The sequence below is a fragment of the Phalacrocorax aristotelis genome, chromosome 3, assembly GCF_949628215.1.
Source record: "Phalacrocorax aristotelis chromosome 3, bGulAri2.1, whole genome shotgun sequence".
Classification (NCBI taxonomy): Eukaryota; Metazoa; Chordata; class Aves; order Suliformes; family Phalacrocoracidae; genus Phalacrocorax; species Phalacrocorax aristotelis.
In genome coordinates this window covers 20,352,675-20,376,834 of record NC_134278.1, presented here as the reverse complement: position 1 = coordinate 20,376,834, position 24,160 = coordinate 20,352,675, and the positions used below count along the sequence as shown (strand labels likewise).

Here is a 24,160-nt window from a genome sequence, read left to right as displayed (position 1 = left end):
AAACAAATTGGAGACAGAAGAGGGATGGTGAGGAGTGCAGAGGTTCTCTCGTGTGAGTGGTAGCTAAAAGGAAGAGGAACTTTTGACTTACAAGAGCACTAATGATCTAAAATTCATAAAAGAATTAAGGTAAATAGAAGATTATGATTTTTTGGTTTTTATGGCAGAGGAACTGTTGAGTAACAAGCATAACAAAAGGCATTAACTGTTCTGCAGCCCATGCAACTGTTTTTAAGTTGTAGAATTTGTTGCCCTTGGATGTAATTTGTTGGGAAAAACAGACCAAAAAATGAGCAAGACAAATGTCATGGGAGGTATGTCTATCAGTAGATGTTTAAAAATGGTAGGCAAATATGTGCCCTGGCACAAGTGGACCATAAAGTTCTGGCTGCTTTAAGTTGGGAAAGACCAGTATGATCTTATTCTGTTTCTTGCACTGTTTCTGTGAACATCTGCTATTCACCAACAGGATGGTGTCCTGGTTTCAGCTGGGATAGAGTTAAATTTCTTCACAGTAGCTAGTATGAGACTATGTTTTGGATTTTTGCTGGAAACAGTGGTGATAATGTGGAGATGTTTTAGCTGTTGCTAAGTAGCGCTTACACTGGTCAAGGACTTTTTCAGCTCCCCGTGCTCTGCCGGGTGCACAAGAAGCTGGGAGGGGACACAGCCAGGACAGCTGATCCAAACTGACCAACGGGATATTCCATACCATATGACGTCATGCTCAGTATATAAAGCTGAGGAAGAAAGAGGAAGTGGGGGACATTTGGAGTAATGGCGTTTGTCTTCCCAAGTCACCATTACGTGTGATGGAGCCCTGCTTTCCTGGGGATGGCTGAACACCTGCCTGCCCATGGGAAGCAGTGAATGAATTCCTTATCTTGCTTTTCTTGCATGCGCAGCTTTTGCTTTACCTATTAAACTGTCTTTATCTCAACCCATGAGTTGCTTCGCTTTTACTCTTCCGATTCTCTCCCCCGTCCCACCATGGGGGAGTGAGTGAGTGGCTCTGGCTGAATGTGGGTTATAAATTGCTTTCTGTTTAAAAACAAAAATATGTCTTGTTAATATATTGCTGATAATTTTCCTGCTTTTCAGTTGTTTGCTTTTCTAGATTACAACTGCATAAAAACATAAGATGGGCAAATATCTTACAGAAATAATTTTTGTACCTGCTTTTGGCACGTGGTGACTTCTGACACCAGCAGCGATTCTCTTGTGTACAGTCCCAATGATTAGGACTGCCCCCTACACCCTGTCCTGCACTCTGTATGACAGACGTGGTACCTGAAGAGTGGGCTGACACTATTTTAGTAGCACAGTTTTCCACATCTGTCAAGTCCACAGTTTTTCAGTGGCTGCTTGATGTTAAGCTTGAATTTCTTGATTACCTTGTGAATATCTTTAGTATGCAGATCCACTAGGATGTCAGTCAACAGATGGGAAGGCACAGAAATCGATAGTTGAAAAAGTTTAGAAGGGGAAATTGAGGCACAGAGGGTGCTGTATACGGAGCTATTCAGTTTGTTGCTAGCAAAGCTGGGAATAGAACCTGGATTTGGACACTCTTCCTCTTGGTTGCTTCATGTCGTAAAATGTAGAATTAATCTTGTCGAACTTAAGAAATCTGTTTCAAATCTCTGTCTTCGCTAGTCTCAAGCCTTCAAATTAGTGAGCTCAGATAACCCGATTTCTCTGGCTGATTCCTGCAGTTAATTCTTAATTAAGCAGAGTTGTTAAAGGGTTGCTGTTTACTTGGGCTTATGATCTCTCAAAGTTTATTTTCTGTGGATACTTGTGGCTAGCCGATCATGTGCACGTTTATCTTCAGTCAGTAGATTACACCTTTCAACATAAATATCCACTATAAAAATCTGTAAAACTTAAGAGTTTTGTGAGATCTTTGAAAAGTTTAAGGTCTTTGAAGGATAATAATATGAGAAGCAAATGAACCTGAATGTTTCTGTGATAACTGAAACCTAAACATTGAAAAAAAGAACATAGCAAATAATGTGGAGTAAATCTAGACATTTGCATGAAAATGCTGTAAAGATATATACATTTGTATTCATTTCACACAAAAAGTATGGGAAAACAAGCATTTCTCAAAGGGAAAAAACTATGTTGCTCAGCTTTAATTCAACATTTTATTTTGCTAAAATAATGTTTAGAAGTGTCTTGTTATGTTTCTTCTTTTTCTGTTCCATGAACACCAAGGGAGATGCAGTAAAAGACTTAATGCTTCGCTTCTTGGGGGAGCAAGCTGCAGTGAAGAGACAAGTTTTAAACGCCAACTCTGTAGAACAGTCATTTGTAGGCTTGAAACAGCTAATTGTAAGTAATGATCGTTGTAATTTAATACTTATTAAATATCATGCTTCCCTCAAGATGTTTGGGAGCTACTGACTGTGAGGAGAAACTGAAAACAAGCTCTGCATATCAGTAAATTCGTGATTCTGCAAAAGTACTAGCCAAAGTCTAGTAGTTTTTAGTGGGAATGACACTGGGATTTGAATATTGGGTTTTAAATGACGTAGTAAACTTTTTTTAATGTGCAAAAGTTAGTAAAAAGGGTGATTTTAAGTTACTGTGAATTTTATCAGCTGTTAATTTTTATATAATGTAAATGGTTGCAAAACAGATTTTTATGGCTTTTTTGTTAATCTGCATACGTATTATATATGTTTTCACCTTAGTGTTTTACAAAAGGTAAGGCATACTAGTTGTTGTAAATGGTAGGCAAAACTGATGTGATAATTTCAACTGCTTTAATTTTTTATTTCAGTGCAGGAAAACTGAACTAAATTAATTCCAAATGAAAGCTTAGTTTTCTCTAAGTTAAAATCCTTTCCTTAGTGTAAGTATTTCAGACCTGGAGATAGTTGCATCTAGCAGCCTTCTGAACCTTGTCTTGTTTTTTCAACCGTTTGTGTTCCTGTATGAAACTCATTACTATTACATGATTGAGCCTTACTTACTCTGTTGAAATGTCAGAATATTTCAGGCTTATTTTATTTTTGAAAAAAAAAGTTGAAAAATTACTGAGGAAAAGCAGTGAGGAATTTTAAGTGTTAGGATAGTCTGTATCTAGTGTTTAAAATCTTTTAATTTAATTGTGTTCCGTTACACATAAAGCTCCAGAAGAGACTTTTTGTCATGTTCGGAAAACTCTAGTTGGTCTTCTCAAGTGTTGTTAAAGGAATTCAGAGGTAATTTTGAAACTAAACCCGAAAAAACAGATTGTGATCTCCATCCTAGAGATAGGTATTTTTCTATTCTTCTCAATGTTTCGCTTGAGAATTTGGAGGTGAGGGGCAAATCTTATTAAGTAATCTTGTCTCCATCAGTGTCTTAAGTAGGGGAAGCCTGCACTTTTTTTTTTTTTCCAGAAGAGGCGTTTGCATGTATGGGAAATGTTTTCTACTTGGTCTGGTACCTGTGTCCAGGCAAAATGTTATTCTATGCTGCAGACCATCTTGTACCTTAAATACAGTGCTGCCACTGATATTGTTTTAGCTTTGAGTGTGCTCTTAAGTTCCCAAAGAGCAGTGTTAAGTCTTTTAGAATCAAAGCAGAGAAGATAAGGAGGCAATCTGCAGCTGTCAGATCTTTTGCTACGTGTAGCAGATTTTTTTAAAACTTGTCTTATTAGAAGGGGTTTTGGTAAAATTGCAGACATTCAGCCAGAAATCAGGAGGTGCTTCAGTTTTCAAGGCTTCCAGTCATTAGCTGTTGGCTGTTCTTGAGTATGTAATATAACTGTTTCCTAGTTTTGTTTGCAGAACTCTGTTTCTTTTTATGATAAGAATTAGGTTGTGGGGTTTTTTTCCTTGCAAAGATTGCTCTTTTTTTCTGAGGGTCTTAATGTGGAAAATTTATTTCTGATTGGCAACAGGTAAAATGATTTTCAGACTTCGAAACATTAAAATCCCATGCTAGATGATATTAATTAAAAAGATGTGTGCTTTTTACATACACAGTAGGTCAGAATGACATGTAATAAGTGCTCTGTTACCAACCACCAATTTTACTTTCTTTTTGAATTAATTCCTAACCAAATACGTTCAGTGAATATATTTTTTCATGCAAAGAACCACGTACAGGAAATATTTTCATTAACACTTGGATAAAAACTGGTAAAAGGTGGGACTATTGCTATGCAGTTTCCATAAAGTTCAGATTTTTCCTTAGCTGTTTGTTTGGTATCCATGTGAACTACACATGAACGTGAGAATTAATGAGATTGTTTCAGTCACCCAGTTCAACCACTTGCGGCAATGGGCAGCCACTTAAAAGAGGCTGTTTCAAAGGAGTACACGGTACAGAAAAGAAGTACATAGAATTAGGATAGACTTGATGGTCCTTGCCGGGTCCCTTCCAACTCAGGATATTGTATAAGTCTATGATTCTGTGACTTCAGCTTCAGACTGATACCTGTTATTTAGATGTTTACATGTGAGCTGATGCCTGAACTCTTTAAGTCAAAAGGATCTAATCAGTACAGTTACTGATCACATCTAAATTTAGACGCATAAATCTTGGATCCCATCTAAAAGTCTCAAGAGGTATCGCATGCTGTAGGAAGGCACCAGTGGCAGCTGAAACCAAAAGTGAGTGTTAAGTCCTTTTAAGAGTTTGTTAGGTTAAAATTCTCAGACGATCTTGGAGGAACTCCATCTTACTGTGGGAAGGAAAGAAAAGAAAAAATTAAAAACCGTATTCCAAGCCTGTCTGCTCCAGAGGAAAAAGCTTCATTTGTATCTGGTTACTGTTTTAATCCATAATATGGGATTGCAACATGGGAATGGGAAAAGCACGCTAAATGGCTCCTCAGGTATCCCAAATCTTCACCTGTACCACCTGTACCACAGGTCTTCAGCTGCAACTCTGGAGCTCCTCTGTTTTACCATACAATTGCTTCTGTTAGTTTATTTTGCTGTTTTAACATATACAGATACATTCCTACTACTTTCAAAGGCTATTCCAGATCTTCATTCCTTTGGTGGTTAATCAAAGGCATTCTAATCAATTCTCTCAAAAATCTTTTTTCTAATCAAAGAAAAAGTTGTTTACAACACTTCAAGTGTTTTGATCTCATGTTGTTTTTTAAGTAGTTTCCTCTTCTCCGTATTTGCTTTCTTTCCCCTACTACTTTGTATGGGCAGACAGCAGTGACGTTTCCACTTCTCAGATTTTCTTTTTAAAGGCAAAAATAACTCTTTGAAGTCATCCTATCATGGATGTCTTCATAGTCATCCTAGGAGCTCTTCTTAGAATCTCTTCCAATTAAAGCTAACATCTTTTTATTATCACTGTCTAGAACTCAACACTTTAACATGGAAAGTTACATAACTTACAATATAATGATCGTGTTTTACCTTTCCTATTATTATGATATTGTAAATCATGTGGTCCCTGTTTAGTGACATGGTCCTTACTTATATTGACAATACTTCCCAGATTAGATCTGCAAATGCAGATACTGGCTCTGTTCACCAGGGTCACAAAACAGTTAGCTGTCAGAAAACAAGGGCCATCAAGAAGGTGGTGATCTGAACTTCCAAAGGTGCACCTTTTCTGATGAGACTACCAACAGCAACGTCATTTCTAAGACAAATAGTTGTTCACCAGAGACTGAATTTCAGATTGTTAAACTCAGCTAACAAAATTGTTTGTTCAGCATGAATTTGGTCTCTGGTTAATCTGAGTGAGATTTGTATCAGTAACCCGATGGTGTATAGGTGGTTTATTGAACAACTATACTTTCACATTGTAAATTTCTACTATGGAATGGGTAACAGTGAATTGGAAATGTTCTGCTGGTAGGGTAATGGTGAGGAGGCTGTGCAGCTGAACTAATTTTACAAGTTTGAGGCTTTTAAGAGATACAGGAGTGCTAGAGCAGTCCAGCAATGTAATTCTATAAATCTATGTTTATCATTGAGGTGATAACTTGTAAATAGGGTTATACACCTGTAGAGGCTAGGTGTTTATATTTTTCAACTAAAAACAGAAAATCCTGAGTTTTCGGTTTCTGAAAAGTTTTAGTAATCTGATATAGGAATGTGCATTTACGTCTAGTGCAAATAAATGTAAACAAGAACTTGTTTTCACAGAGTTGCTTTGTTTTACAACAGCAAATAAAAATTATACATACAAGATGCTAGCTGCAGTTATGTTAGTTCCTGTTATCCTGTATTATAGGTTACCTGTTTCCCCTCATGTGAACAAATAGCGCAGTATTTCTTACTAGAGACCTTTCTGATATTTCAAGTTGAAAGGTGTTTGCAAGCATAGCAAAATTATGTCCTTGATAGTTGTCATATAAAAAACAACTACTGTATCTTGCCACTATAAATATGCAAAGTTTGCTCTAAGTATGCAATAATTTTTTCAAGCTACTAGACCAGGAAAGGGTTACTAACTACATTTTCTTAACTGATGTGAAAGTGCTTTACCAATGTAATTTACGGGGGAGAAGAATGTCATAGCTGGTGGAGGAGGACGTTTTAATCACTTTAATGGTGTTACATGTAGAGTTAATGACTCCCTTTGAGTCTATTTAAAAAAAAAAAAACATATACTGTTACTTTGGCATGTGATTAATATTGTGCTCTTACATATATTTTCAAATATTACAAACTTGGATACAGTGGCGTGGCATACATATTCACTTTAATAAGTTAGAAACTATCATTAAAAATATTGGGGGGGGTGGGGGCTTTGTTCCTTTATTTCTAAATCAGTAAGCAATTTCTAACATTTTTGTAGCTGATTTGAGAGAAGATGGGAGACACAAGTAGCACAAGTAATTGGGAGCTTATGGGGAAGGTTGCATTTCTACACTAAAAAGCATCAGTTGACTGGATAAAATTTCAGTAGCTTACCTATGAGTCAAAATTGTTTTCCTGAGAGACTGAAATATACTATAAATTATACTATAAATTCTCTTTGTGTATCAGGTGAGTTCCCTTCTCACTGAACATGTTTTCTGTAGCTGTCCGGTCTGCATGATTCTCTTTGCTTGACAGAATTCTACCCAGGTATTAGCTGTATTTGTTGCATCACCTGAGCTTCACTGCTTTCATTGAGGACAACAATGTACAATATTGTATACAAAGGAGAAATATGAACACTTCTGCAATCATATGTCTAAGATCTTTGTTCAACCGTAAGTAAAAGATCAAGCAAAACTGACCTGCATGAGGAGACTTCCAAGGAAACTTAGGCGTCCGAGACAGTGGTATCCAGCTATTTGGTAGTATTTTTTCAGTCCAAATCAGTGAATACCTTCCTAATAGAATGAAAAGACAGTCTTTCAGATATAGTGAAAACTCTGATAATTAATGTTCTTATGACCATTTATTAGAAAATGTAAAGAAATTTAAAAGAAATTTAAAAAGGCATTTAAAAAAATGTTTTTCCAGACAGACTGCAGTTTTGGCTTTTATTGGGTCATTTTACTTAATTGGAAGTTTTCTTCATTTCTGAATCTAAAAAATACATCATCTTCAGTGCTATTCTTGTATTTGAACTAGTAACATTCTAGTTTTAGTCACTGGAATTCTTTTCTACCCCACATCCCATTCCTTCATCCCCCTTTGTAGAAAATAGGCTTATTGAAGGCATTGGGATGTACACAATATATCATTTACTTTAAACTTTGACCAAATGGACTAGGAGCATTGCCAGACCTTTAGATATGGATTTATCAGAATTTATAACTCATATTTTTTACTCCATTTCAGGTGGGTTTTAGGCTGTTTCATTTTATTGCTTTTAATAAAAGGGGATCATGATAGCCTTAGTTGGGTTCTTTGAAGATGGTGGAATGTAAATCAGTAAAATGAGGAGTTTAGAGTTGATCACCTTACACTGTCATTTTTATCTCTTAAAGCTGCAGATACATCATTTGGTTAGGTTGGAGGTGCAATCAAAAGAAGCAGTAAGATAATAAACATACTGTATCTGTTACAAAAAAAGGCATGTCAGATTTCTGTGCAAGGTAAGATCTCACTGAAGAGAGGAAGAAGAAAAAAATCATAGAATGAATCATAGAATCATAGAATGTCCTGAGTTGGAAGGGACCTACAAGGATCATCAAGTCCAACCCCTTTCCCTGCACAGGACAATGCCAAATTCACACACACCCCAAAATAAAAGGGTGGGCAGGGGGAACTCTGTAACACACAAGTTTATCACCTCAAGCTACATAAAACTTTTAGTTCCTACCTCTACAGGGTAATAGCGTGACAAAATCCTGGCACTACTGTCTACTATTTTTATTTAAACATAGAGTCATTTTATTCAAATCACAGGCAACTTAAGAAGTTCAATGAAAAGAAAAAATTATTGGGTTGGTTCTGTCTTTCTTAAAGAAAAAAATAAATCCTTTTTATTTGAAACCTGTTTTACTATGCAGTTTCCCCATCTGTATGTAAACCTCCCCCAGGACCTCTTAGGATTTTGCAAAGGAGAGAGAAGTTCTGCAAGGAATAATGCAGTCACATTCTGTTGGGTGGCTGATCTGCTTGTCTCATAGCTTTGGTGTGTGTACAGCAGTCAGTACGGAAATGTTTTGGTTTTCTATTTTTAATTTTTTATTATCTTACATGGACCCAAAAAATCCCTTCACAAGTTAAACATCTGGACTAGTAGTGTGTAAAAAGCACAGAAAGCGTACAAGCTGATGGCTTTCATTAAAAGACCAACAGTTCCATATTTTTTGTGGGGGGCAAAAAAAAGATTTGCTAATGTCGTGTGGAGCTAAGTTCTCTTCTGCCAGGCTGATTACTGTATTAGTGAACTATTTGGCAAAAATATTTGGTTGACGGTATTCTGTCTAGGGGGAAATAATGTTTTCACACAATTGCTGCTGGAGGACCATGTCCTGATCATCATGGAATAATTATTTTATTCTTTGAGAATATTCTTCAGTATTTTTGATGCGATATCTGAAGCTGCAGTGTCCTTATTTGCTTTGAGCCTCTACTTAGGACTTAAAACAAAATTCATCCCTATTACTTTAAAGAACAAGGAACCTGGGTTGGGAGGATTGTGTGGCTGTAGACTACAGGAAGTGTGAAAGTAACTGACCTGCAAGGTTTTGAAGGGTGTTTGGAACCACAGAGTCACAAGAAATAAACGGATAAAGTTTTCCAGTGGGCTGGCAACTCTGACAAATCTAAGTCTGGTACAATTTCCCAGAGACAATATTCAAATTAAGTTATACTACCAGCAGCCTTCTATTAAGCTTCGACAGATGATTATGCTCCATGACCAGCAGGCGGCTCTAATTTTGAAGTCAGGATGAATATTATGTTTCATTTTCCAGCAAAGACTGTTTTTACGATGGTTGTCAGACTTGCTTTTTCCAGCTGTCTTGTTCCATAAAGAAAAAGTATTTTTTTGGTCCATGCCTGAAGTGGGATTTTAAAAACTGTAACACCTAAGTTTGTCATAAATGTTCCATTATTATTTTTGGATCCCAACTCTCACTTAGGAAGAAAAGTTCAACAGTTTTAGAGTCTGTGTCTGCTTCTGTTCTAAAGATAATAAGAAATAAGTTTGTCTCTTCAAAAGAGGAATAAATTTCAGGTAATCTGTGTCAGAGTCTTTCTGCTTTTCTAAGTTGATACAGGTACATGCTGAAAATGCATATGTTACAAATGCATTATCAATTCCTGCTCTTCCATAAGAGTGTAAATGTCTCAGAAGCTGCTATGGTGCTTCGTGGTCTTGCTGTAAACCAGCTTCTGCATTTGCAGTGGAACTCAAATTTTAATCTGGGATTGGACAATGCAGGGGAGAGATGAGGTGGTTAGCGCATGGTGATCTCTATAGTGGCCCCTTGAACTATATGGCTGCAAAGCAGGGGCGAGCGAGTATGAAAACTTTTCAGCTATTTGCTGTATTGACATGTTTTCTACACTCTAAACATAGGAGAGAATTTCATAAAATACCAATTCCAGGTGAGTTCCAGAACTTTGCAAGCACTGATATATTCTATTCCTCTACATTTCACCAAACAACATGCCGGTTTTCTATTACATTTATTGTTATTTTTATGTATTGAATAAACTATTTGAAAAAAGATAACTGTTCAGGAAGAAGATGTATGTGTTTTATAATGGCTTGCTGGATATACATCCCTTGAAAAACTCTTCTGTGTGATAGAAAAGTATGATAGCTTAAAACCTGCGAAGCATTAGTCTGTGTTTTAAGTTTTTGGTAGTGTTAGCTATTTACATGGCTGCTTTAGCATATACAAGCATTAATAGGATGACAGTGTGACAAGACAGTTTGACTTCTCTAACTAGGAATGATTTAGTTTTATGAATAAAAATATATATATAAAAGAATATTTTTAAGTTAGTCACACAATGGAAGTTCAAATGGTTGCATTTTATAGGTGAGACAGTTGTTATTGTTCTGAATTTATCATTTCGTGCATTGTATTGTTTCTTGCCCTTTGTTCTTAATTGATACGAATGCTGTGTTCTGGGCAATGTTACGAAGGTCTGTTTTCATTAAATGAACTACAGTAGGCGTTATAATCTGAAATACTGAAGTCAGTGAACAGGCATTAAATATGTTGTAACAGTTGAGTAACTTGGATGTGGTTATTCATATATGGCTGGCAATTTTTTTCTACTTTTGAAGAGAAAACAAAATTGTGAATATTGTAGTATATTTGGGTATATTAACAAACATGATACAGCTTTTAAGTTTAGAATCCCACATGGCGCTGCATATTCTTTTGTTTTAGTGTTCTGATAATATTAAGTCTCTCTCGTGCTTGATTTCACTTTTTGCCTAATTAGACGTGCAGCTTTGACAAATGACATTCTGCTTCTCACTGTCCAGCTCTCCTGACCTTGTCATTATTACTGATGGATACATGTAGCTGCTTCAGGCAAATTAAGCAGTTGTGCATTTTACGGACTTTATGATTTTGCTACTTACTCTTTTCTTCTTCCCAGAGCAGTAAGAACTGGAGGGCAGCAGTTGACTTGTGTGGGCGACTTCTAACTGCACATGGTCAAGGCTATAAAAAAAGTGGATTACCTACTAACCATACAACAGATTCTTTACAGGTATGTTTAAAGATACACCCTTGTCACTTTTTTCCAACATTATTCACAGTGCATTTTTAAACATGATCAAACTTTTCCTAATTGTTACCTAAAAACTGAGCTTATTAAAGCATTGTCACGAGTCACTTTTTCTGTTTGCTTATGTAAAGTAGGTCTTCATTTGAAACAAAAAATTTCTTTAAAGAAAAATTCTATCTTGATTTTATGTTTTTAAAGGTGATCAGACTAGTAAAAAGGAATATGTTTTGCTCTCTTGGAAGACTCACTGTACTAAAGTTCATGGACACTATCTAGGGTGTGAACTTCGTAGTAAGATTTCAAATGTGAGAAGTATGTGTCATGATGATAGGAACCCAAATTAGTAAAGGTTCATGAAACATTATAAGGGTTTTACTGAACAAAGTGTGACAGATGACAAATCATGGTTCTGTACTAACTAAAGCTACTGGAATTTCACCAAAATAATAACAGATTTTATTCAATAAAATTGGAAAAGCAATTGAAAATCAGATTGATAATTCTTACATGGTAACTCAGTTGAAAGACAGATGTCCTAATTTTGAAGCAGGCTAATTTTTAAACTTCATCTTCAAAATCTTGGTACCTTTACCAACAATGAAAACATCAGTCCTCTGTGGTTTGTTTTAATGATGTTATGAAAAGTATTCTGTGAAAGGGCATGTAAATATAAATCCTGATTTTTATGAGTAAGTAACATAGAAACTCTTTACTCAACTTTGTCAGAAAAACTTAAAAAGTTGAAATTGGATGTGGATGTGGCTTGTGACTGAAATGAATAACAGACCTTGTCTTTTTTTTTAATATATTAATTTTTAGCTGTGGTTTGTGAGACTAGCACTGCTGGTAAAACTGAATCTATTCCAAAATGCAGAAATGGAATTTGAACCATTTGGAAATTTAGACCAGCCTGATCTTTATTATGAATATTACCCTCATGTATACCCTGGACGAAAAGGTAAGATACTTTATATATATAACACTTTTTATTTTTGCCATTTTTACTAGTCAGTATAAAATAAGGCATTTGGTTTTTTTTATTCTAAAGCTTTGGTGAACTTTGGATTAGTTCTTTTTTTCCCCCAGAACAACATGATTGACTACTATGTTGAAGTATTGTTTGTGTTATTGAGGTAGCAATAAGGAGTAACAATAAGGGGTAAAACTATTCCATCACAATATAGGTAGGCAGTATATTTCATTATGCTGATACAGCATTGATTTGAAAAAAGAATCTTATTAATGAGTATATATCATAAAGTAGTTTAGTTCTAGGGTATTAAAATGAAAAAAAACCTAAACTTTGATAGTTCGTTTTAGCCAGAAACAAGCTGTGAAAGGTGATGAGAGAGTTTCTGGAAACAAAACCTATAAGCTCTTCCTTTTAAGTTCATCCAGTTATTGTCAATATGCTGTTCTTAACACTTGCATGACCATACTCATGAGCTAATGCAGGTATTATTTTCTTAGGTTTCCTGGTTTCTAGGATTTGAAAAAAAATTTAGATCCAACTTGGTAATTTTCCTTAATAAAAAAAATACTGGTTAAATGTAATATTATTTGCTTAGTAATTGAAACTAAATAAAAATCAGAAATATAGAATCATTAAGGTTGGAAAGGACCTCTAGGATCATCAAGTCCAACCATCAACCCAACACTACCATGCCTCCTAAACCATGCCCTGAAGTGCCACATAGAATGATAGAATCGTTAAGGTTGGAAAAGACCCTCAAGATAATCGAGTCCAACCGCTAACCTATTACTGCCAAGTCCACCACTAAACCATATCCTCCAGCACCACATCTACCCTTCTTTTAAATACCTCCAGGGATGGAGGCTCAACAACCTCCCTGGGCAGCCTGTTCCAATGCCTGACAACCCTTTCGGTGAAGAAATTTTTCCTAGTGTCCAATCTAAACCTCCCCTGAGGCAGCTTGAAGCTGTTTCCTCTTGTTCTGTCTCTGGTACTGTGCGTCCCATTGTTGAAGAGGAAAATAGACACCACCAGCCTCAATTCTTTATAAGCAGTTTATCTCAAGTTCTAAATGCACTACTTCCCACTGTTCCAAATAGCCCATATGTTAAGCAAATAGGTCTAGTACCCAGGGTATTCTAGTCCTCCAGGAGTCTGGATTTGAAAAATCGCTATTTTTAAAAGCAATTTCACTCCTGTTAGGCTATTTTGAAATTGTATTTTTTTCTAAATCTGTTATTTAGAAAGAAATAACACTCTGATGTAAGTACACTATTGAGTGATCTTACTGGTTTTTGGCTTTCATATATGAACTACAGTGTATAATAAAACGCTTGTAAAAGTTGTAATAGGCAGTGCCACTCTCTGAAAAAAATATAGTCTGTTTTACATGAGATGTTGCTAGCCTCAATGAGGAAGGCTAGAATGATACAGAGATTTTCAGGTTGCTGAGGAAGGGAAGTTGGTGTCAAAGTTCAGGATCTTTTGCAGAAGATTATTACATCTGTTTAGTGATGCAAAGGATCAGCTGTAGCCCAGCAAGGCCAACGTAGACTGCCTAGAACAAGTCCCTGTGACCTTATTCAGTATCTTTCAGGCAATCATCAGCAAAAATTTCACGTTTTGCCTTGAGTATATTCAATGTACTGAGAATGAACTGTGTTATTTTTGAGAGAGAAGTTTTGGTCATCAGGTTGGATAGTTCTTTGCATCTGGTTATACTTCAGCAGCTTTGCCCATGATGCAGTGCTGAGCAGGATAAGTAGTCTTCCCCAAGCCGTATGTATGTTTCCACATTTTTTTGAGTATGAAAAATAAGTTATTCTGCCTAAGAAAAGGATCCTTGCACATCATGTCAATACTTGAGGCATTTCAGTCCTTGTGCCAGAGAGCGTACAGGTAGCAGCAGTTCTGGACAGTCTGGCCAACTGTTGCAGGCACCCATCCTGTGACTGAACTTTGGATCCACACTGTCTTTGCAGCAACCACTCAACCACTGCAGCTATTTCATACAAATTATAAAGCTATCTATGGTCAAAAGGTGAGCATAAGGACAATATTCTATTTCATGACTATATGCCTCAGTTTATTTTTAACAGTTGAACGTACCAACCAGGACCATAACCTGATAATCTGTAAGGAAAATAACATCAAGGTTGGATGAAGGTGACCTGCTGGTTGTAGCTATCTCGTACAAATACAATGTGATTAAGAAGTATGACCAGCTATCAAACCTTTCTTATGTAGTTTTGAGGAGGGGGAGAGAGATGCTGTTTGCAGGGATGTAGGAGAGAGCAAGCATTCTCTTCTGGCTAGCATTAAACTATGCAGTGCTGGATTATGGATAAAGAAATTTAGTATACATGCATCGTTAACCAGCTAATTTAAATAATAAAATTCATATAAATCATTCATATATTTTGGTTGAAATGTATTAGTATGAATCCACAAGCCACTGCTGTTTGGTAATTTTACATATCATTTTGTGGTGTAACAAGCATAAAAGGAAGGGTTTTGTCTCAACATTTTAATTTTGATTAATGATACGTAAATGGGGTAAGCACTTAAAAATCAATTTAAGATATAAGAGTATAGAAATAGTGTACACATTAATTGTATTACATATAATATTTTCCATCGTTTCTTTGTATTCAAAATATTCATAATAAGAAATGTAAAAAATTAGAAAGCTTTCTGTTTTTTCTATGCTTGAAGTAAGGGAAGTTAACATACCTGAGCTTCTTAGAACAGTAAGTATAGTCCCTCATCCATTAATCTCTGAGAAATAGACCTCAAAGAATTTAAATTCCAAGTAAACATATGAGGAGTGAAGATCTTTTTCCATAGGCCAATACAGTCCTTTTAATTTTCCTCTGAATCTCTCCCAAGGCTTTTTCCCCTCTTGGCAACGCTGCTAAGCTGTTTCATCCTGATATTTTGTACGGCATTTGCAGCCATGCTGTGCATGGATCCCGTTAGTATTGTCTTCATCATGGCAGTAAGATCTAATCTTTCCGAAATCTTCCTTTCCTGTTTTCTACAGTCTCTTTCTTCAGTCATCTTCATTACTTGTAGGTGTGCACCATCGGGGGGCCGGAATCTGCTGGGATCCTTGTGTGAGCTGCTGCAACTGGTTAAGTCACTCTTCGATCATACCTGTTTGATAATGGGGCAGAGAGCAAACCATTCTCATTTTCTAGTAAAATCTTAAAATTATTCAGTTATGGATTTATTTCTCCTAAACTTATCTCTGGATAGAAGCCAAAAAGTCCAATTTTATACATAATTGTTTTGTTTTGTAATAGGTAGGTACTTGGGTCAGAAACTCTGTTCTAGACTGCTTCCTACACACCTCCAGTGTACTCTGTGGGGTATATAAGGCTGGATTTTTGGTCATCATTCTCTTGACTAATGGATTTCAGGATTTATATTTTTTTTTAGGATTTTGTCTTTATATTTACACAGTCTGACCCACTTCTGTTCGTATCGTTTGTTTCTGTGTTCCTCATGATACTTCATAAAGTCTCTCGTATGATAGATCATCTAACCCGAGATATCCTTTCCGCTGGTAATGCCTATGTGTTTCTGAAAGAGTGCGAGCCAACAATTAAAATGGAACATTAAAATGCTATTTCATTCTTTTATGGGATAATTTGGTCTTTTTTCTGCTAAATAGACCAGTAAGTTACAGAAAAGTTAATGCTACCAAAATCAGTGTTCTAAAGCTACAATAATTGACATCAATTTATTTTGCATTATAAGGGGGGGAAAAAAAACTGGGCACAAGTGAAAATAGGCCTTTTATTCCTCTGACCAGAGGTTTGTATGTATAGGGTGTTTTTTTTCCTTTCCCCTTTTCATTCTCCTTGTGATGATACAACAAAATCTGTATTCCTCTAACATTAAATCAGTCTTCTGTTGTCTGGTGGAAAGTGCTTAAATAAGGAACTTATTCTTTAAAATGCAGTTGTATGTGCTCTAGATACTGACTTCATACTCTTCACCTTCCTATGAACTCTGTTAGTAATTCTAGCACAAGTTGGGTTTTTTTAAGGTATCCATATGGTCACGACTTAGTCACACTAGTGCGTGCTGCAATAGGCCAATAATTTCAGATGGATAGTGACAGTTTAACAAAATCCATATAATGTATATAAAAAATATACACATTTCTGTCAAAGTAGTGTGAGTCTAGACATCACTCAACTATTGTTTTAGCATATTTCACTAGGTCTATACTACTATTCTGACCTTACTAATATCCACTGTAGTTAGAAGTTTTAGCAAAAAATACATGAAAAAATTGGTACAAAAAATAGTTGGCTTTGTGTGATTTCATTTTTTTTACATGTCCTTATTTACTCAAGCAGTGCTCTGAATTTGTTTCTTTTATTTAGTTTTGAAATTCAGATCTCCCTAAAGGAATCCTATAATACGTGGTCTAGAACTGTTATTCAAACTCATGTTGTGAACAGGTTTTCAGTCCTGATGTCTAAGGTGAAATGTAACAAATTCTTATTGTTATTGCATTTAATAAGCTTATAAAATAGCAAAAGACGTAATAGGAAACTTGTCATATGTCTGTTGACGCAGAGACACTGCACTTACTGTGAAAATACTCATGCAGTTTTTCTCTAATACCCACAGAAGACATTTTACAGACATCTGGACTGTGTGTAGTGCAGAGGACTGTGTACAGCTCCACAGTCTGCCTGCTCTCTGAAGCTTGTTCCTCCTTCTGAATGTCAGATTATACCATAAGGAAGGACAGGCATGGATTGGGGAAATCATATTCTATATGCTTTCACAGTAAACATAGTAATGCCACTACAGTGACATCTGGCCATTTTGAGTTTACTGTCTTCCTTTCTTCTTTTCTCTCCTACTTGTCTATGCTAGTAGGAGGCAGCCTTGCTAAAGCTTCCTTTTGTTTTTTCTCAGCATGGTTTTGGATGATGCTTCAGTCATTGTTACATGTGGTATTGGTTTTCTCATACGTTACCACAAATACTGTTGTGCCTGACCTTGCACTCCCCTATCATACTGCTTCAGTCATGGCAGTTGCTCAGAATAGTTCTTTGTTCAAGCTCCTGTTGACAGTAAAGACATATTAAAGCCTCTAGAGGAGCTGGTTTGCCAATTCTTTTATTTACAGTACTATGTACATCTCTCTGTTGTCTCTTTAAATTTGCTATCTCTTCTGTTGCTTCAGAGCTACCTTCTACATGTGAAATCAGCTAATACAACTTGAATAAATACCACTCAAGACTTGTGGTACCATTTGGCTTTTCAGAGTAGTCAAACTTGCAAATGTAAATTTTTCTAAAATAATATACATATTTTAGTTAAGAAATGTACGCCCTTTAAGGGCGTAGAGTGCTGCAGAAATATTTAATTGTTCCTTCTTTCCCAAGGCTATGTACTCTCATTGTAGACAGTACTAGCTTTATGTAGTATTTCTTAGGTGAGCAAGTAACTAATTTCTAAATGTGGCCTTACACAGTTATCAGTAGGTATAAGATTCATGGTGATCCCTTTGTGGTAGGTCAATTGTTGCAGGGTTTTTCTGCATTCTTTCTCTTGTTTTCTTTGCTTCAGTGCAGATGACAACTCCAGATTACTGAAAAATATCTGAAACCTTCCAAAACCAGATACATCTTAATTCAGAATATCTGTGTTCCTAGGTCACATGCCCTTAAATTGTGATGGATATGAAAACATACAATTTCAGATAAAATTTTCAAGACATTTTCTTTCAATGGTTACAAACATTTAGGCTCCTATCTCTTTCTCCATCTCTCTGGAATGAAATTCATAAACAAAAGCTTCGTAACTAGTCTGTTGAATCTGGATTTTTAAATCTACTTTTAATTGACAGTCAGTGAGACTAGGATTCATCACTCTTAAAAATCCCCTTATAAATTATAAAAATACGCTGTTGTAGAATGTCTGTGCATATAAATGCAGGGATATACATCTCTGTGTATGTATGTATAAAGCAGAATATATTTATGAAACTGCATTTTCTTTATTTCTCTTCTGCCCAATGAAGGAAGGCTTTGTTTCTTTGGTTTCTTTTTTTACTGTCATAAGATCCCACTTTATACTTTAAGTAAACGATAATTTGCCTTACTGCTGCTTTTTGTATTTAAGGTTTGTTGAATAAGCTGTAGAATCAGAAAGCATTTCTGGTTACTGATTTTGCAACAAGAAAATACAAAGATAAAATGGCTAGCCATTGGAATCCTTGAATTTCTACTCTAAAGGGGTTGCAGATGAGGGCTGCAGTTTGAATTTGATTGGCATGAGGTGATGTTTATGTTACGACAGTTATGAAAATGTGCAGCTGTTCATAAAGAAATAGAAATTGGAATCTGTGGTCTTTAGAAAATTCTGCCTGACCTTCCTATTTATTCCATCTGTTCCAATGCCTTTGGAGTATCCATTTTCCTTTCAGTAGATCTTTTTTCACTTTTAAGGTTTGCCTTTTGTATGCTGATAATATATACATGAATGAGAGTAATTCATGCCAAAGTGACAGCTAAAAATTGTATTCTTTGAAAAAAAAAATCTCTACCTTATTTAAAAGTGATATCTGAGAAAAGCGTTGTCTTAAAATTAAAGCATTTTTCCATTATTATTTTTTAATAGATAAAATTATTATGAAACCCTAAAGAGGAACAACAGAGGTCAGCTGTAAAACATCAAGCTAGAAGACTTATTTAACTTAAAAATAGAATTTCAATACATAATGTTAATTGTAGGATATTGCCTTTTGTTGAAATCATCTCAGCTTAGTTGACGTGGTTTTGCTGTGTAAGAGGGCATCACTTCTTTAGAAATCCAAAGCATGAAGTAGAGGGCAAAATCCATTCTCCTGTGCGCTTAAGTAAACATTTTAATTACAGGATATGCTGCTTGTTTTAAGTATGTCCTTGACATATGTTGCCTTGTTAAATTCAGTACTAAGTGAAATATAATAGAGGACGTGGGTTTGACTCCAAATAGTATTGCAAAAGGCAGTACATGCTACAATCCATTTTACTTTATATAAAATTCTCCTATCCCTAGTGGGATATCACAGGTGTGTGTATATATATATATATGCCCACTTGTATAGGAGCCTATTACAAAGAAATACGTGTTACACTGTGTGCCTTAAATATGTGGCCTAACAGTAAGCAAGTAGGTGAAACCTTTCAGACAATATAATGTCATTCTTAACTTGACAAGCACGTGTATTTCTGTTACATCTTAGTGTTAACGTAGTCAATCTTATTTTCTTGTTTTGGTTTTTCCCCAATTTAACTGTGTTTGAGGCAAGTATATTTTTTTCCCTGCTGTTAATCTGCTTTTTAATTAAATTTAGTACTCTGAATTCTACAATCTGCCTTTCAGACCTTCGTAACACTATTATTAATCTACTAAAGTCATCAACAAATGTCATTTACCTCTTCCCAATTGTTTGTGTATTACATTAGACAATGTAAAATGGAAATTACAGTGTTTTCTAAAGTCTCAGGCATGCCTTTTTTAGGCCTCAGCTCTTTTTTGTTTATCACCATCTTCATATTAAAATGTTAGGGAATACTTATCAGAAGGCTCAACGTCTGTGTCTTAGAAGACAGAGTGGAAGCTGTGTTATTGTAGATTTGTGTGCAGTTTCTTTTTTTTGTCATGTATATTAACAGCAGGAATGGGCCTACCGCACTGTTATTCTTTCAGCAGGAAAAGGCTGAATGACGAGCCTTTGATGCAACATGATATGGTGACATCATAGAGCAACAAATCCATGTCCTGTTGTTTAGACCGAAGTTCTTAGTGAGATCAGAGTTAACTGTTCCAAGTCAGCACTTTCTGTGATTCTCTTATTTTTTGTTTTTTACATTCTTATCAGTGAACTGATGTAGCTTTGATGAAGATTCACAAGAGTCATATTACAGTTTGCCTTTGCCTTTTTCATCTCGTGTTCTCCCCATGAAGCTTTGCCGGCATGCATTTCAAACCCATTATGCTCACAATGTTCTCTTCCACCATGCTGTGCCCACAGGTCACCTTCCGCAGTCCTGTGAGAGCAAAGGTTCATAACCATCCACCCTGTAAAAAAGATGATTAGTAACTTGGTGTTGCTTCTGTCAGGCTCTTTCTTGACATTTTTGTTTCAGACAAATTCAAAGATGATTGTTCCATTTTCTTGGATTAAGAAAATTGTAGATTCAGATTTTGGATGGTGGAGACAATACCATAATAGAGAACTTGGCAGGGAGAGTGTTGTCAGTTTTTGCACAACTGTTTACCAGGAGTTACAGAATTATTTTGTTGAACATACCTCTTCACGTGCATTTCCTACTACTGCCGTGTATTTCTTCCTGAGAAGTGCTAATCTGATTTGACCTGCAGTTACAAAATACTGTTTACATGGAGTGGTGAGATAGCCTTGCCAGTGGTAAAATCTCATTTCTTTTTTCTTTTCTCCAGTTACCGCACTTGTGAGAGCACACAGAGTTTTGTGCTTTCTTAGCCTCCTGCCGCCACCCCCCACCCCCCCCCCCACCCCCCAAAAAAAAAAAAAATCTTCAATTCAGAAGCATTACAAGGAAACTGAGGAAGAGGGCAGAAACAGCTGGTGTTTCTGAGATGTTAAAGTTATCAGCCTGTTTTAACAAGCAGTAAATAACAGAAATTCACTGGATGGATGTGCTGGATGCTTACAATAAAATTTCTTGAAGGATTTTAATTATGTCGTGAGTTTCAAAAAGGAAGAGAAGAAACAAGGTGCTAGAGTTTCAGATCCTCCTGTGTGAAATAGTAATACGAATTCCGTTTTGAAAAGTAATTACCCTGACTACACTTACACTGTCAGCCAGCTTCCTTCTGGTTTTGTCCAAGAGATCTGTCATCACACTTGACATACCTACCGAGGATCACACTGGAATGCTTTTCGGTTGCATGCTATGAAGGAAATACTAAGTGGTTGAGAAATCATATATTAATAAGGTATGTTTCAAAGTAATACAGTTTTGAATGCCTATTACAACTGAGGTCTTAGTTGTGATAGGAAATAAATCAGATTCATATGGAGTCTAAGTTGGCCTGGAGTCGCATTCATCATTCTGACATCCTCTGACACCACTTCTGATCATGTAGATTGGTAATGGGTTGTTCCTTCCCCTCACATGGATCATAATAATGTGGCTTCATTGAACAATATATAAGATCAATACTTTACAAAATATGCAATCCCAAGAAGTGTTTTACAAAACATTATATGAATTTTATAAAAATGGATGACGTGAGACATTTCATCTGCGCTCCATTAAATACCCATCTGTCTGTATGTTGAGCTGTTCTGTGACCAATTCAGATGTTCAGTATGAGTATTTATTGAGTTGACCTTTTGCTGCATTTTACAAGAGAATGTAGTGATACAAACTTGTTCAGAGTTGAAAAATGCTAGAACACAGTCATTAACCAAAAATGTTGCTAAAACTTCAGATTCCTTTTGTTTTATATGTCAAAGCTTTACTGATGAACAAAACTTTCTTTTTTTACCTTTGCTTCAGAAATCCTATTGAGTGCAGCAGTAGGTGCTTGGTTCATGTACTAGCAGTAAATGAAGACTACTTTCTCCAAAAGAACAGTACCAGAATAGCTGCTTTTAGGCACTGCTTTTTTTTTTTGGCAGGATTACCATTGGATGGTGGAGTTAGAGCTTGGTCACCGGAGGGGTGGTAGACATGGAACCAGCTGCAGATCACATTTGCTTCCATAGGTTTGCAGTGCAGCTTCTTAAGTTTGCAGCTTGTCTACAAAGCAGGTTTTCTGTGGTGTTCTGGCGTGGAATATGCCCTTAAATTATTTTCACCTTCCTTTTCATTGTTTTTCACCCTCAACACTCTGACAGTGTGTCTTCACGTGTGTCGTGCTAGGTACTAGTCAGGATACATACATGAAATATTTCACATCTTTGTTACCGGTTGAATAAACTTTTACACTTCACAACAGAATTTCAAGGCAGTTTTGTTTTCTTAATCTCTATTCCACATATGATGATGCATAAAACTCATGTGTACATCCATTATGGGAACACAGCAGTCACGGAAGCCATGGGCAATAGTTAGCATTGCCAAAAGAGAGTTTATGTAGATATAAGTGGGTTACTCTGAAGGTCATAATTAGTGAGTTCTGTGATTAAAATTTTGTCAGCCTTTAAAAAAATGTAGTGATTCATTTTATGTAGCATTTAACTCTTTGACATGTGAGCCTGTCAAGAACATAGGCAAAAATCTTTCTAAAAAACTCCTGAGTTCTATTTTTGAGAAAAGATGAGGCAAGAGGTGACTTGACAGGGAAATCCCTTTAGGTCCAAAGTAAGCAAATATATTATATTAAAATATTATAACTGTAGCACGGTAATTTACAATGCCTATTTCCCCGTTATGCTAGCTCTGATTTGTTTTTCATAATAGCATTTAGTGTATGTTCAGTATTACTGTCTGTGTATCAGGATACGTAGTTAACTGAAAGCAAGATGTTACACACACTAGGATTCCCTAAAGCTCCTGAAACTGCCCTTGAAGTCAGCCAGGATGCTCATAAACTTAGAGGGTTGGGTCTTTGGTAAATATCATAATAATAGTAAAAAATACAGAAGTAAACTAATAGGAAAAGGAAGAAATTTCTCTCCCCAAATATTGTTTAAAATTCTTTCCCTATTATTTTATTTTTTTCAATAAAGTGGAAAATACACAAAATACACCATCTTTATGAAGAGTAAATCTCACTGTGTAGAGTCCTTTAGTAACTCTGTGGAAGAGCTAACACTGATGAAGGAAAACTGGGACTAAAAGTCATATTTAGAGCAATGGAACAGTCTCAGCATAATGGACTGAGACCTTTACACAAACCTATGTTTGTGTAACCTACTAACCTATGAATAGTAACGGAAGAAAGAAACAAAGCATTTTGTAATGTATTTTAATTTCATGGAGGAGTTGATGTATTTTTAGATTTAGTGTGTCTTTTATAGTGTTATTATTTTTGTTCTTCATTGTACCTTTTTTTTAATGAGGGTTAATAAAAAAAACTATTTTTCTTAACCTAAAAACTATTACCTAAAAATAGGTATGTTTCCTATATTTTAATATAAAATTTTTAGTTTGTATTTCTTTTGAATTATGTTGGTTTTCTGTTCTCCCCTCCCCGTAATATAGGGGCCCTTCATATCAACTTTCTGTTTATTTGGAAAGGGATTACATAGAAGTGGTTTTGCATGCCCTAGTTATAGAATTTTTTTCACACGCATGCTTTTGCGGCCAGTAATTTCATATTTCTTCTGCATTGATTGTAAAATGCACGTAATTATTAAATGTTAGGAGTAATGTTGTAGCTGCAACTTGAGTAAAATTCCATTTTGTGTAATCCTTCGTTTTAATTAGTTTATTAGAATCTTTAATGAGACATTGTACTTCTGTGCACAACTTGTTTTTCGAAATTTGACTTAGGTGTACCTTTTTCTTGCCTTCTTGATTATGGTTACTTATGTGCTTACCAATTTAAAACATTTTACAGTACATTATGTGTTATAGCTGAGAAAAAGTTCACTATATTCTCATCTTTCATATCTTTCATCAGGAGAAAAAAAAGATATGAAGGTAAAATGGACTTTGTGTTATATACACTAGCGAGAAATACCTTGCATAATGTAGGCAAATCACAAACTGATCATTATAGCAAACACATTTAATAAAATTAATTATGTTTCTAGGTTCCATGGTTCCTTTCTCCATGCGGATTTTACATGCCGAACTTCCTCAGTACCTAGGTAGTCCTCAGGAATCACTTGACAGACTGCATAGTATGAAGATAATCTGCGCCAAGGTAACAGCTTCTCTATGCTCTAAAATTCTTAATGCTTAAGAAAAATATTTTACTGTCCTTATAAAGAACATCACGTTTCAATTATGACATTTTTTTGCTCTATCTTGATACATACAAGGAACTCACTAAAAGAAGTAAAGTGCCTCTTCCATTTTAGGATACATTCTCCTCTCCTGTGTGGTAGCTCTGA

The 24,160-nt window shown here is 35.7% G+C and overlaps 1 protein-coding gene across 2 annotated transcripts in view; it reads left to right on the top strand.

Annotated features, from left to right (window-relative positions):
- TRAPPC12 (trafficking protein particle complex subunit 12) overlaps positions 1-24,160 on the top strand; it is a 54,681-nt gene that overhangs the window by 4,875 nt on the left and 25,646 nt on the right. For both annotated transcript variants that reach the window (XM_075086889.1, XM_075086888.1), the window contains exons 3-6: positions 2,221-2,337; positions 10,986-11,099; positions 11,937-12,075; positions 23,858-23,970. In XM_075086889.1, coding sequence (XP_074942990.1) covers positions 2,221-2,337; positions 10,986-11,099; positions 11,937-12,075; positions 23,858-23,970 — 483 coding nt within the window. The remainder of the gene's footprint in view (positions 1-2,220; positions 2,338-10,985; positions 11,100-11,936; positions 12,076-23,857; positions 23,971-24,160) is intronic.